The sequence below is a fragment of the Macaca nemestrina genome, chromosome 3 (assembly GCF_043159975.1).
Source record: "Macaca nemestrina isolate mMacNem1 chromosome 3, mMacNem.hap1, whole genome shotgun sequence".
NCBI classification, from domain to species: domain Eukaryota; kingdom Metazoa; phylum Chordata; class Mammalia; order Primates; family Cercopithecidae; genus Macaca; species Macaca nemestrina.
The window spans coordinates 83,055,930-83,072,295 of NC_092127.1; the positions used below are offsets into that span (position 1 = coordinate 83,055,930).

Consider the following 16,366-nt stretch of genomic DNA (forward strand, 5'->3'; position numbering starts at 1 on the left):
AAATAACATAGAATGTTTATTTATGATGTAGATTTCTAAATCCTTATGGCACATTTACTGAATCGGACTTTCTGGGGAAGGAAACTACATTTTATTTTATTTTATTCTTTTATTTATTTATTTATTTTTATTTTTATTTTTTGGAGACAGAGTCTCACTCTGCTGCCCAGGCTGGATGCACTCATCAGATCCACCATGTAAATCTCCCATCTAGACAGATTCATCTCTGAAAAGGCTATTATTATTTTCGCAGTAAAGAAGTTGAGATGATGCAGTCTCTATTTTAAAATCACAACTGTCTAATGATACTATAAACACCTGAATAAAACACAGTATTCTAAGTATTTGGTAATAAGCCTAGAATAAAATAGCGAGTTTCTATTTTCATTTTCTCCGTGCACCTAACAGCTCACACTTGCAAACCAATTTGTTTCAAAAGGATCTAGTTAGTTAAAAATAACATTAAAATTGTAATGAACCATAATAAAAAGCATGAGAAACGTATAAACTCAGAACTAGAAAACGGCATAGGTTGTCTTTTTATGAATTAAGTAGGAAATGTTATCATTACTATATAAATGAATTCAACATCAATAGCAGCAGTAATAGCTAATATGTATTAAGTTATTATTATGTGCCAAGCGTACAGTAAAAGTTTTATAAGTACCCTTGCATCTAACTCTCACAACAGCCCAGTGAGGTAGATACTATTACTATCCCTGACTTGCAGATGAGAAAACAAATGCGCAGGAAAATTTAGTGATATGCCCCAAATTACAGACTGGCAATTAGCACAATACTTGTAATTATAACTCTATTGACAGATGTGCATGTAACTTAAAAAAAAAAAATCTGATTTCTGACTTTGGTCACAATCACCGCGGGCTCAATTTATACTTTTTGGAGAGAATGATATTTTCTTTACTATCTACTATAGGATCTAATCAAAATATAAATAAAAAAATCTTGCAAACTTTCAGAATTCACAGCACCAGATCCTAACCTGTGAGAAGTGACAATTCGCTCCTTCAAAACACTAGCAGAAATTTAATTTTCAAGGAGATATCAGATCCCTCTCAGGGTCTCTGCAGGTCTTACTGTTTACAAGAAAGCAAATTAGTTTGAAGACCTTTTCACCCCTCAGCAGAAACAATCTTTTTACTTATCACTATACAGAATCAGAAAGACCATAATATTTCCATGACCAAGAACAATCTGATTGAACTAGCCACAGACTCTGTAAAATCTGTAGAAGAGAGATGAGAGGAAAAACCTCAGGACAACATGCAGCAATCAGTAAAAGAAAACAATTTTCTTCTTACTGCTTGGTACTTGGAATTGCAGCACATTCTCATGTTGTGTAATAACCGCAACAATGAGGCTGGTTCTCTGATATGGCCACTCAAAAGAGCACCTGATACATATTAATAACATTATGTTCTATAATCTGGCTTCTATTAACGCCTTTTCTCTTTATTTTACGTGAGTCAGGTGGACACATACCTAGGCACAAATGCTATATTTTAAACATCCTACATTTGGCTAGTTCTGATTCCATCCAGAATATGGTTCTGCTGGGTTGGAGCTGCCGTTCTGTTTTAGAAAGAGCCCTGCTATCCAAAGTGGGGACTGCAGATCAGAAACATTACCTGTGTTTGTTAGAAATGCAGAGTCTCAGGTCCTGCTCCAGACACATTGAGTCAGTCTTCATTTTAACGAGATCCCCTTGTAATTTGTGTACACATTAAAGACTGAGAACAGCCAGGCGCAGTGCCTCACACCTGTAATCCCAGCACTTTGGGTGGCTGAGGCAGGCGGATTGCTTGAGGCCAGAAGTTCAAGACCAGCCTGGGCAACATGGTGAAACCCTGTCTCTATTAAAATAACCATGTATTGCAGGGGGAGCAGGAAAGGAGGGGGCTCTTCCTGACAGGTGTAGGTTGTCAGGCGTTGGAACCCTGCTGGGTCTGTCATGTTCACACCCAGGTCATGGCTGGTTGAATAAAAAGTTGAGTGTTGGGGACCAAGTGTGTCTACTCAGATGTGAATCCTTGTCTCTATTAAAATTACAAAAATATATATATATATATTTTATATAAATATATAAATATATATATAAATATATAATATAAATATATATATTATATATATTTATAATATATAAATATATATAAATATATTTATATATTTATATAAACATATATAAATATATTTATATAAACATATATAAATAAATAAATATATATATATATATATATAGCTGGGTGTGGTGGCGCATGCCTGTAATCCCAGCTACTCAGGAGGCTGAGGCGCAATAATCACTTAGGTTGCAGTGAGCCAAGATCATGCCACTGCACTCCAGACTGGGTGACAGAGCAAGCCTGTGTCTCAGAAAAATAAATAAATAAGTAATAAATAAATAAAGATAAAGACTGAGAGATACTTTCCTTAGTAAGTCTGATTTAGTAAATGTGTCATAAGGATTAGGAATCTACATCTTAAGATAAGCATCCTATGTTATTTTAGTTAATAAACATCCTATGTTATTTTAGTTAAAATGGGCTTCTGACAACACTGGGGGAAAAAAAAATCTGTTTCCTGGTCCAAGTTGCGTTATATTCCTTCTAGTAGTACAAATTTCCTAGCTAAAATTGGACATATCTATCACAATCAATTGTAAAGGAAAATCTGAAAGGTTAAAAATAGAAGTTAATAAAACATTCAATGAATTTTTAAAAATCAGTATGTCCAAAATAAAATAAACATGATTAAGAATCAGAATCCTCACTTTCCTGCTGAGAAGAGCAGGGTTCTATTCCTCTGCCCCCTCTCTGAAGGAATTATTGCTATAATGAATTACTGTCATCAATGATACTGCAGTTGGACAGTTTAAAAATTACTGCATAAAGTCAACAAAAAGACAATGAAAATCACCCGAAATATTATAAACTGGATATATTCATGGTTACTATTTTGGTCTTTTTTCTTCCAGACTTTTATATACATCCAGACATATGCAAACATATATTTTATATCTAATTGGAGTCAAATGGCAAGTACAGTTTTGTACTTTTCAGGTAACATTTTTGTAACATGGGTGTTTTACAAAATTATTAAATATTTTCCAAAAAACATTATGGTTAATAGTTGTAAAAGATTTCATTACATATTGCTAGACCAGAAAGTATGTCCCCCTAACTTCCTTTAGTTTGGGTTCTGCAGAAAATTTTTTCAAATTTCTTTGCTCTGGGATAGCTCCTACCCCTCTGAAACCAGAGTTTTGTCTTTGCAAAGCGGCTTTTTAACAATCCCCTGCAGCAAACCTATGGTGTCCATACAGGCATACCACCACTTACGGCTGCTTTCCAGGCTAAGTTTGTGCAGCACGTTTCCGCCCTCCCCAACCCTCATTCCTAAATCCAAGGTCAATCCATTAGTCTCAAAAAACAGGCAATGAGAGCCATAATTGGTGATGGACACTGGGTTTTGTGGAGTGTGGTCTCCATACTTCCTAGTTTAGCCCAGACTGACCTAAAGGTGATTCCAGTAAACTCTAATCCCAAGACTCAAATAATCCCATGGTTAAAACAACTTGGGAAAAGATACATTATATGCCTCTCTTAGAGATTTACAATACTGTTAGCACATTAGAATATTGAGAAGTCTTACAGTTAACAAACCTATTTAACTTAGCTAAACCTAGGATTTCTTAAATGTATTTGACCTTAGAAGTTTTTAATGCATACAATTGCATAATGTTTTAGAGAAATAATGCTCTATAAAACACACTTTGAGAAGCACAATTCTGTCTCATTAATAAAAGAACAAGAATTTTATGCTATATCAAATAACTTTGGTGTTGCTCAAATCATGCCTACCGCATTAGCCCTGTAAATACATCTTATTATATTTCTAGTCATATAACCTAAAAAAACCTAGGGTCCCTCAAGCTAAAATTGTTTTTAGGCTGGGTGCAGTGGTTCATGCCTAGAATCCCAGCACTTGGGGAGGCCAAGGTGGGAGGATTCTTTGAGCTCAGGAGTTGGAGACCAGCCTGGGCAACATAGTAAGACCTCATATCCACAAAAAATAAAAATAAATAGCCACCCAGCTACTTGGGAGGCTGAGGCAGGAGGATCGCTTGAGCCTGAGAGACTGAAGCTGCAGCAGCCTGGGTGACAGAGTGAGACCCTGTCTCAAAAAGAATTATTTTAAAAATGTGTTTAATATTTCATATCACACATAAAAAGTTGCAACCTTAATCACACATTAAGTTCTCCCCATCAGAGTTATTTACAGTGATAAACAAAACACAGTAATCTTTTACATTTCATAGTAACTCAGAATTCACAAACACTAGATCCCTTATCTCTGATCTTTGAAGCTACCCTATGAGAAAGGGAAAGCTAGGAATATTCCCTCCATTTTACAGAGAAAAAATTAGGGTGGAAAGCACAGTAACTCTTCCAAAGACACGTACCTCATAAATACTCATACTAGTCCAAAGTCACATACCTCATAAATAGAGGTGAAAATCAAGACTAGGTTTTCTGATTCAGTATATTCTATCTTTAGTAGTAGTTAAAACCCCTCAATTCCAAATGTTTCAATGCTATTTTCATATTCCTTTTCTATGCTTTTCACTATTTCTCAGTGTCATGCTTAAAATTTTGAAGTATATTAGACTTAGAATTTTCTAGAGATTGTTTATTTTCAATGGCTATATTAAGCTATATCAAGATAAGAAAAAAACCATAATCTGAATTAACTTTGATTATTTGGGGAGGGAATATCAGAACCAACGAGTAAAATTTAGCTAGTTAAGCATATGAAGGATTACTTAGAATGAAAAAATTAAACCCAATATAAAATTCCATTTCATTCCGTTCAACAAATATTTTTGCGTGCCCACTATGTGACCATTTGAGGAAAAAAACATCTGGAGATTAAATAGCTGCCCATAATTCTCTACTTTGCAACAAAGAGAAATGATTTCGATTACAAACCATGTTAAAAGACACCCGCCCTGTGATCAGTATTGGGTCAGATTTGACTATCATGTATCTTTGACGCCATCATTTGTGACAGATTTGGAAAATAATGTGCAAAGGACCAGCCAAAAAGATTGTTAAGTGGGTTGAAAAACAGCATTTCTAAGAAAAGATTAATAAAATATAAATTATTGGGCCCAGTGAAGAAAGAGTGAGTCATTTCCTGAAAGTGTCTTTGAGTACATGTAGTATGGGAGCTGGGGACAATGAACAACTGTGTCCATTAATCTTGAGTATCTGACAATATTAAAAAGGCATAAAATGTAGTTTCATAAATTTAGGTTAAATATAAGGAAGACTGCTCCAATGGTGGGATGAGTTATTAGAAGGGACCTCAGTCACCTTTGGAGATGCTGGATATAATTGGGAGGATTTAACAAAGACGTCATAAGAATATCACACTTAGATAATTAATGTTGGTTTAGATGAAAATTTTTAGGCCCCATATTAAAATACCAAAAGTCCATTATAACTACCACATCTAACCAACTGCTTAAAGTTTAAATAACTCTTCTGTCTTGTACCCCTTTCTTTTGGAAGTAGCAAATGGACAAAACCTCCAGTGTCAATGGTACTTTGTTTATACTTACAGGAAACATTGTTTTAAGGCGTAGGAAGATATAATAATATGCCACAGATCACAGACTGGCTATGAGCACAATACTTTTAATTGTAACTCTAGACAAATGTACACGTAACTTTATGAAAAAATCTGATTTCTGATTTTGGTCACATTTGCCAAGAGCTCAATTTATACTTTCTGAGATAGCTACTTTTTTCTTTAATAATCATCATAGGATCCAATTAAAATATAAATAAAAACTTTGCCTTAAATCTTGCTAACATTAAAAAATTTGTGCAAGCTAGTAAATATATGCTGTGAGACATCACCTCTGAGTTAATATCATTTTCCTTTCTTTAACATTGGTATGTTCACAGTAAAAACACTAGAGAAAAATCAGTATGTATCACTACTTCAGTGTGTACTATATAGTATATGCACCTTATTGATTTTCTGAAATCTAAAAAATGCTGTATTCCACAAGTCATTTGGATAAAGGATTTTGGACCTGTACTCCAGGGGAGAGATGACTTGGGCCAGGGTAGTAGCATTGGAGGTGGTGAGAAATGGTCATACTTAAATATAATTTGAAGGTAAAGCTAAAAGGATTTCCTTACATATTAGATGTATGTATGAAGAAAGTAATTAAGGATGAATCCACATTATCAGACCTTAGCAACAGGTGATGGAGGTCCCATTACCTGGGATAAGAAAGGCTGAGAGTAGAGCATGTTTAAGGGAAGAAGAGGAACAATTCTATACAATTCTACATATATATATACAACGTCTATAAAAATAGACGTTGAGTTTGAGACGTCTATTTTTATCCAACTGGATAAATTAAGCAGTCAGCTGATATACAGGTCTAGAGTCTGGGGGAGAGGTCTGGGCTGAAGACGTGTTCTTGTTGTAATGTTTTTCCTCCTTGATTTTCTTTTAGAATATCTTTACCGTCTTTTATCAGGGCGACAACGCACATACATTATAAGGAAAAGCTCTCTTTCACAACCTTTTCCATTAAAAGAAATCTTTCATACCCCATAAATATATTATTATGTTAATTAAAAATTAGAATTTAAAAATATCTTTCAATGTAAAGAAAAACACAATTAAAGTAGAGGGCTATTTGAAGGAGATTGTCAAATAGTGGCCATAATTCACATCACCTAAAAATTTATGAGATGAGGTGAGCTAAATTCTGTTCCCAGACCTGTGGAGAATAAGGATGGTTTAAGAATTTATGCCAGAAGTGAAGAAAATGTTCAGTAAAGAAAAGGTGTTGAACTGCAATAGTGCTAAGGTTCCTTTCTGTTTTCACAGTGAATAGACACTGGTTATTTGTCCTGAATTAAAAACTTAGCGCCCTTGCCTTTTTTAGAATATACGCTATAACCATGAGACAGCAAGTCAAAAAGCATCTAAAGCATTCTCACACATGCTAGACTTAATAAGCAGCTATTGCTGAAGATGAAATGAGAGTGGAATTTAATTTTTGGCAGGAGTTTCTAAAGGCAGCAATGCTATCTGTGGCATGCAACAGCCTTGGCATTTGATCAAGGCAATCCTTTCCCAGAGCATGTCTTTAAGATCACACTCTCTTATAATGAATGCTCCCAAACATCATTGGAACTCTGTATTTCCCCAATTTTATTGAACTAAATTTTATTGGTGAACTTCAGTGTCATTTTTATGTATTGGCATAGAGAGGAATACTGGAAATAAAGAGAAACATTTTAAAAAGAGAAAGCATTTTTTAAAATTCCCAGAAAGATGTATTCTTTCATCATAATGAAAAAAATATTTAGCAAATCATCTTACATTAAATAGCCAAATTTCCCTGTTACCCTAAGGCAGCAAAATAATATAAATACCATAATTACTTAAGCACTCATAAATAAAAATCCCATTGTATGATCACAATGAGATGATAATTTAAAAAGGAGAGTAATAGGGAGAAAAAGACAGTATCTGAGATGCAGAGAGGGGGTGAGGAGAAAATTACAAAAATACAAATTTCAGAAAATAGTTATGCACATATAAAATGTGGGAACTATTGATATAATTTTTAAGTCTAGTCTTATTAAGTCTAGCATGTGTAATATATTTTTACATATATTTTGGGAATTACCATCTAATTCCCCTGAAAATTATATTGATTATCCAAATACATCTGACACAACTATATCAGAATTAGACAATCTCGATCTTTCTTTAAATGGACAATTACCCAGAGGAGAAAATTTAATTGAGAGTCACATACAAGCAAAATTCAGCTCTAATATCCCCTTTATTTAGTATTTATTTATTCATTTTCTTGAGACGGTGTCCCACTCTGTCACCCAGGCTGCAGTGCAGTGGCACAGTCACAGCTTACTGCAGCCTCAACCTCCCAGGCTTAAGCAATCAGTCCACCTCAGTCTCCCAAAGTGCTGGGATTATAGGTGTGAGCTGCCACACCAGCTTAATTTTCCCCTTTAAATAATAATAAATGTCAATATTTTATCACCTGATAAAAAGTTATAAAGGTATTAATATAAAAGGCACAAACTCTAGCTTCATCATGGAGGAATGAGAAAAGGAACAAAATAAACTGGTAATGTATAAAGGAGGAGACAGGTAGAGTGAATGCAAAGGTAACTAAGAATAAGCGAAGTGACACAGGACAAACAGATAAATATGAGGAACAGATGAAAGTTATAAAATGCAAATTTTGGTCTGGTAATAAATTAACCTTTTTCTCCTTCAAAACTCGCTTCTCTTCCTGAATCCTCTATTTCCATTGGTGGTGCTACCCTTTACCTAGTCACCTGCTAAGAATCTGGGAGTCTTTGATCTAATCCAACCCCAGTGTAGGTCTAACTACCAGTTTACAGCAATCCAAGGGGTAGCTGTCCAGCTTCTCTCATCTGTCCCTGACATGACCCTCCAATTTACTGGCAGTCTACTGCCTGTTACATTGCTTTCTACTTCTTTGCATTTATTGGGCTGTCCCCGTTAACTGTAATATCTCCCTTTCCTCATCCACTTCACCCCATTTCACTCGGGAAGGCCTCCCTGAATATTGCCTACCCAAAGACTGATGAGGTATCCCTTCATTCTCCTCCCATAGTGTCCTACACAGATCTCTTTCACTAACATACTACCACTGGTATCTTCTGAGTAACCATCTTTCCCACCAGACTGTGACCTTTTCTGTTTCATCTTTACATAAACCCAATGGCTAATACAAGGCCTCCTTGACACTCTAAAGACATTCAAAAATGTTCACTGACTGAATGAATTAAGGGTTAGATTAAAAGTAACACAGCATGGAATACAGTTAAGTTCCCCACCTCTGAGAGTTTTCAAGTAAATCCAACTATGTCAGAATTCCCATACTGGCTAAGAGCTGTCATCTACCATATGACTTTGTGATATTCTTTCCGTTGCTACATACATTTTTACTTGCCCAATTAGACTGACTCTTTATACAGCTCTTTATAATATTTGTCAATAGGGACATATGATTTTACATAGCTAGTTCTTCTTACAAGTTTCATTCTTATTCAAGGCATGGCCTGTGGTTGAAAAGTCATTATAAATGAGCCTACCGAAAATGTGCTAACATATTAGACTTACTGAACACATCGCCTCTGGGTTTCTGAGGATCTATCTGTACCCTGTTGTCAACTGTAATCCCTCCTGGAGGTGTACTGGCAGCTGGTGCTATAGTTGTCAGTCTGGTGGTTGGCCTTTCTGGGGTTGTAGCTGGTAGAGGTGTTCTGAGCTCTGTTGGCAGGGGTGGTGGTGGTGTAGGAAGTGGTGTGGGCTTTGGTGTAGGTCTTGTTGTCGGCTTAGAAGTAGGCCTGTCGGTAATGATAGGAGGAATATATGCTGTCTTCGGAGGCCACCAAGTACTTCCAACATCAGGAATCCTATTATTATGTCCTCCGTCACCCTTTAAAATGGTACCATTTCCCTTTGGTACATGAATTGGACTCGAAGGTTCAATCATAACTTTTGGGATATCTGAAAGAGTCAAAGACTTAAATTGGTATGTAACCATTCCTCCCTAAAAAGTGAAGCATTATACTGACAGACACATAAAAACATCTCATGACAACTAGTATCATTTTTCAAATTTAGAATATTACCTACTGTAAGTCATACTATTTTCCAAATAACAAATATATGTGTGTGTGTATGTGTGTGTGTATATAAAACACATACATACGTATTCATATATATACATATATTCATCCTTTGCATGTATGTAACAAATATATTGGTGTGTTTCCATAAAGAATATGTATTATTTGCAACATAAAAACGTTTTAAATATTTGTGCAGTGGAAACAGACAACAACTAATGAGAATTTTTAAAATGCAGAGACATTCTAAGTTTTTTTAATATTAAAAAAGCATAGTTATAATCTATGCTGTATCCCTATGCTACATGTATATTATAAAAGTGTGTTTAGAATTGTCTAAAGACAAATACTTTTCTTATCCACACTTTATATAAATTCAATTCACATAAATACAGTTTGAGTAAATGTTCTACATATTGTTTTATGGTCGGTTTTTCTTCCCCTTTACTGATAGATACAACTGCTTTTAAAAAGACATTTTCAGAGGTTGCAAAGATCATCTGTGGCATCTTTTTCCTTGATAATCTTCACCAAAAAGAATCAATATTTAATCTGCCTGGAATGATATACTTCATTCCAGGATTCCTGGAATGATGACTCTTTAAAAACCCTTTAATCCCCAAGATTTTATGCACCATGGTTTTCAGTAAATATTTTACTCAGGAAATTTAAAAAATTATCTTCTGTCACATGAAATGTATGTTAAATTATGACTTTTGGGTTTTTTCATGTTTATCTACTACATAATCACTACTCCAAATAAAACTTTTAAAACATTTAAAAGCAAAACAGTTCTGAATGTAGAGGAAATAAATAAGGGAATGACTTTTTTTTTTTTTTCTTTTGAGACAGGGTCTTGCTCTCTTGCCCAAGCTAGAGTGCAGTGGCATGGTCACAGCTCACTGGGCTCATGGCAGTCTTAAGATCCCAGGCTCAAGTGATCCTATTACCTCAGCCTCCTGAGTAGCTGGGACTACAGGTATGTGCACTGCACCTGGCTAATTTTTAATTTTTTTTTTTTTTTTTTTTTGGTAGAGACGGGTCTCATTATGTTGCCCAGGCTGGTCTCGAACTCCTAGTCTCAAACAATCCTGCCGCTATGGCCTCCAAAAGTGCTAGAATTACAGGCATGAGCCACCGTGCCTGGCTGGAATGATTTTTTTAATAGTAGAGTTCGGAGGCATACAACAGAGGGAAAAATGTAGAATATATTCAGATTATCTCACCATCAAAATCTAATGCTAATGGCAAACATGTATTTCTGATTTTAACAAAAGCAAATTCTCAGGGAGGACTCTATAATTTCTTTTTAGCTAAAAAGAAAATATTGAGAGATTTCAGTGAAGAGATTCAAATACTCTTAAGATTATGGTGTATTACTGAGTCCTTAGTTTTTACAAGTACCTGAGCAAGTGATTTTATTGTTTGTGGAAATCAAAGACAAATATAACCAATTATGGCAATTATACTTCTTTGATAATCTTATTCCTTATCTTCCCTAGCAATGGCCTTTGTGAAATCCTGTATTTCCTGCTAGAATTTAAAGCTGAGAGACAAGTGCTACTCACACACACAAGTCAGTCCATCGCCCTGGTATCCTTCTTTACATTTGCACTTGTAGGACCCATGTATGTTATAACATCGAGCAAAGCTGCTGCACTGATACTGACCAAGTGAGCATTCGTCTATGTCTGCATCAGAAAGTAGGAAAAGAAGAGGCTTATTTAGGAGATAAATATGACATGAAAAATATATACAGTTTCAAAAATGATTTTTTTTGGCAATGTGATGATCTACATAAAATTGGCAGATAAACAAAAGAAATAAAGTACATGTAGACTGGGAACTACCAGTGGTTGAATTGGATGTCTGTTGGTTTGTTCAACTTAATGCCAGTACTCTCCCCTGCCCCTGACATACCAGCCATCACCACAATTACAAGATCTTTCAGTGCTCTAGGAAGAAACAACACAAAACAATGGTTGGGTTTCATTACCATGACATTGGTATTTGCCTCCAATATACATGAGATCGAAGCCTTTATGACACTTGCAGATGTAGCTCCCAAAAGTGTTGACACATTGCCTAAACCTAGGGCAGGAGGCTCTTCCTGTAGCACATTCATCAACATCTAGAAACATAAGTCAATAGCATTTTAGGAAGAGCAAGGGCATGTTAAGACAGAGTGGGTTTCAAAATAAATAACTGACTACAAACGGTTGCCTGGCATCTAGCAGCTCGTCATAAATGGTATCCAGCTGGTTGCCCCTATAGGCAACATAAATTCCACATATCCAAATTTCAACTCATCCTTCTAAGCCAAGTTATTATTTTCTTGCACCCTATATATTAGCACATATGCACCTATATCTACCAAGTTGCTTAAACTAGAAACTTGAGTCATTCTTGAACTAGAAACAACCCTCTTTCCTTTAACTCCCAAATCATCAAGTCCAGTTAATTCTATCTCTAAAAAAATTATTTGATTCTGTCTACTTTTCTCTTAATCCACCATCACTACCCTATTTGAGGCCACCATCTCCTGGGTTAGACCATTACAAAAGCCTCAAAACTGCTTCTTTTGCTGTTACTTAACCCCTCCAAAGCATTTCCAACCCAACTGTCAAAATGATTCCATTAAAACATACAATCAGATCATTACTATGCTCAAAACCTTTTAACTATTTCTACTTGCACTTTGAATTAAATCCACATTCCTCCCCCATGTCCTTGAAGGCCCTGCAACAAATCACCCTCACCTACTTCACCCATTATATCTAGAGCCACCACTCCTCATATTCACACCCTGTACTTGAGCTACATGGGCGTTCTTCTTTGAAAAACCTCACATAGGCCAACCTCTCTCTCACTGCAGTGCCCTGCAATCTCTTCAGCTGCTTGGCTGTTTCTTCACATGGCTAATGATACAGGTCTTACCTTAAGGCTAATAGACACGTTCTGTTTTTCTCTCAATACCTCATGTTAACACTTGGCATTGTCTGTAATTTTAAGGGGTATTTATTTCTCTTCTGTCTCCCCTGTTAGCATGTCAGCTTTGTGGGGATCAAAATCTTATCTGTTTAGTCCACTGCTACACATCCTAGCACTCAGCACAGTGTCTGGAGTATAGAAAGTACTCAGTAAATATCTCTAATCACCAAACACTTCCATTCATTCAAGGATTATTACATGCTAGGTATTGTGCTAAACTCTTTGCATCCACAATCTCATTCAATCTTCCTACCAGTTCTATGTGGTGTTATTTCCATTTTAAAGATAAGAAGACCCAAGCTCAAAGAAACAGAGTCTCTTGCCTAAGGTTACGTATCTAGTATATGGAAGAGTCCAGACTCTCAATCCTACACTGTCTTCCTAATTCACCAGAAAAAAATCTGAGGCCAGAAGTACAACACATACAATCTAGCCCTGTCTACCTCTTCAGCTTCATCACTCATTGCTCACACTTGCCGCTTAAATTCTAGGAATACTGTTTCCCTAAATATTGTGCTTCTCTGAACTGCAGCGCCTTTGCACATAGGGTTCCCTCTGCCTGAGGCCTCCTCCTATTTCTCATTTTAAAAACAATAAGGCTCCCATCATCCATTCACAGAGATGTCCTCTTCTGAGACATCTGACATCTTCTGAAAGATAGCTAATTACCTGACATAAGTAATTGCCTTTTTTTCCTTACTCCCATCACCTTTCACTTCCTCCCTTTATCCTATAGAGGCTGCTGACAGAGATGCTTGACTTTACAACTCACCTACACAGGTCCTCCCATCAGGAGCCAGTTGCAGGCCAGGGGAGGGGCACTGGCACCGTATTTGTCCTTTAACAACATCACAGCCATACTGACAGTTTGCCATGGAGCAGGTCAGGGCACCTGGAAAGAGAGTGACTGGCTGACTCACACAGGTAGAAAACAAAATCTGTAAAGGAAGTAGCTATATTTTTTCACTTGTCCTGAAATCAGTGACACTGAACAACAAGGAAGACAAAGAGGCCCTAACTATCAAACATCTAAAGAAAGTAAAGGAGGAAAGGAAAGAAAGCATTAAAAGACAAATATAAAACTATTGTGCATAGATTATCTGGAAATTTTTCCAGTGGCCAAGGAAAGTGAAGAATTGAGGTATTTCTCCAGAGTACTCAAGCTAAGTGCTATTCTTAACTAAACATCCAAGTAACTGTCTCAACTGCCCATGAAATTTCTCTAGGGGAACAGCAGATTTCCCACTGAGTTGCACAATGTTAAACATGTATTCACCTCATTCCAAAAAGTTTCATGCTACACTTACGCAATGTTAAATAAAATTAGCTAACTATTTTTATTTTATGCAACTCAGTTAAATGATAATTCAGTAAAAATAAAAATCAAGTCATTAATTGTTGGATATCATATGAATACCTCAATTCAATGATCATCCTGTATAGAATTTTAGAGCATATTAGACATATTATGTATATTTCTTATTCAATGACATGGATTAATAGATAATTAAATTATGCTAATTGGGTACTTATGCTGGTGGTTCCACACAATAATATGTCTAGTTACAAAATTGTTTTCAAATCTAATGTATCCATCTTATACATCCAAATGGTAGAAAACACACATTTCTTCCTTATAAAGATATACATGAATTCTACTTTTCTGGTATATATTCATTTATTTTTTATTTGAAATTGTTTTCTAGAAGTCTTAGATTATTATTAAAGTCTAAAATTCTATAAAAGCCTAAAGGCCTTTATAATGAAATACAAAAATTAAGTAAGAAAGTATTTATGAATGATTTAAAATCACAAAACAGACCTGATGGATTCTGTCTGGCAGTCCCTAAATAGTCAATAGTGTTCTTTTTTTTTTCTTTTTCTTTTTTTAACCTGGAATCATTCTTCTATGCCCAGATAGAAGACAGGGGTAAACATGTTTAAAAAAAAATTAGAAAACATACTTAGTTTTGTAATTCTTGATCTAAATACCATTTCCTAATCAATTTAATATTGGCACCCATGATAGAAGAATATTATACATCAAAAATGGTGCCACTAATTTTGATTTTCAGTTCCTCAGGCACATATATGAACACATGCACACATCTTGTTTAGCAGAACCCGGGAGGCCACTTTCACAAAAGCAAGCTCCCAGAGCACAACAGAAACAAGCCCAAAGCACTTTTAAAAGAGTTAAGATTCTTGACATACTTGAGCAGGAACCATCCGGCATGAGCATATATCCGTTGAGACAGTAGCACTTGTAGCTGCCATAAGTGTTCATGCACCTGTGCTTACAGGGCCGAGGCTTCAGGCCACACTCATTTAGATCTGAAAACAATGTGGGTCGAAGCAGAAAAATTACAAAACCTCAGCACTAATGTAAACCATTTAAAATTCTTTTCTATATTAAAAAATGAAAGAGAAAAATAGGTCAAGCTACAGTAACTATCATTTACATAAGAGATAGAGAATGTTCATGCAATATTAATTTGAAGGTTGTTTACACTAGGGGCAACCAGGAGTCGCCATGACCTTTATGGATTTCTGTTTATAAAGGCCAGTTAGGAAAATTCTCAACAACAGGTGCCTACCTTACCATCCCTAGAAACAGCAGCATACTAACCTCCTCATGGGCAGAGGTGCTCTATCAGCTACCATCTGTTTGCCAACATTCTTACAATATCTGGGTTCTATTGCTAGATTTAATCCTGACAATGTAACCCTATTCGTTCAATGTCTTCCTTTCTCTGTTTAAAGAACATATTACATGAGAATATTTTACTTTACAGGAAGTATACAGATTTTAAAACATTTGACTGCTTTGACCTTCCCAAGGGAAGGCTACATAGGCTATATTTTCAGAGGATAAGAAAGAAATAAATTAAGAGTGATCATTATTGTAGTTTTTCTTGTTCAATCTGGTAGATTTTATATGATTTAAGATTAAAGAAGAAACTTCAGTTTCCTGCTTTAGTAATGCATTCAAGTCACAAAATGAACTTTAAAACACCCACCAGCATATTTCCATTTATTCCACAGTTAAGAAAGGCATATGGAAACACTAATGGACAAAATGTAATAGACTATCATGTATTTTAGGTTTATTGGTTTAAGTATCAATATGAAATGAATTAATAAACTTCACATTATAAAAAGGTTTTAACCTAAATTAAACACTGCCTCAAGTGAACATAAAACTCATAATGACAAATAAACATTGAAATAGTAATGCCTAAAATATATGCTTCATTAAAAAGAAATGTGACCACATGTTTGTCTGGAACCACCAGCGTAAGTACCCAATTAGCATAATTTAATCATCTATTAACCCATGTCATTGAATAAGAAATATAATTTGTCTAGTTGCAAAATTGTTTTCAAATCTAATCTATTTAATCTGATCTGCTCATTTATTTGAAATCTGTATATTTCACTTAACTAAATCACCAAGTTCCATTATGTTTTAAAACCACCAAATAATTATCACATCTAAAAAAATGTTCATATCTTACTGATTTTCCAAGTAGGTCTTTTTTCTGCCCTGAATGCAACTGTAAGCAGACCCCCAGCTGCGCAAATCCTGGAAAGGCTAAATAAACCAAAAACTTCTGTCATCTCCTATGCTT

At 35.4% G+C, this 16,366-nt stretch overlaps 1 protein-coding gene across 5 annotated transcripts in view; it reads right to left on the bottom strand.

The window, feature by feature from the left end:
* The window catches only part of LOC105486303 (nephronectin), a 76,347-nt gene that overhangs the window by 19,111 nt on the left and 40,870 nt on the right, over positions 1-16,366 (bottom strand). For all 5 annotated transcript variants that reach the window (XR_011621119.1, XM_011749135.2, XM_011749136.2 and 2 more), the window contains 5 exons: positions 14,949-15,068; positions 13,507-13,626; positions 11,740-11,874; positions 11,312-11,434; positions 9,232-9,621 (listed from right to left, as the gene is read on the bottom strand). Coding sequence is in view for 4 of the 5 variants with exons in the window: in XM_011749135.2 (XP_011747437.2) it covers positions 9,232-9,621; positions 11,312-11,434; positions 11,740-11,874; positions 13,507-13,626; positions 14,949-15,068 (888 nt within the window). In the remaining variant the exon portion in view is untranslated. The remainder of the gene's footprint in view (positions 1-9,231; positions 9,622-11,311; positions 11,435-11,739; positions 11,875-13,506; positions 13,627-14,948; positions 15,069-16,366) is intronic.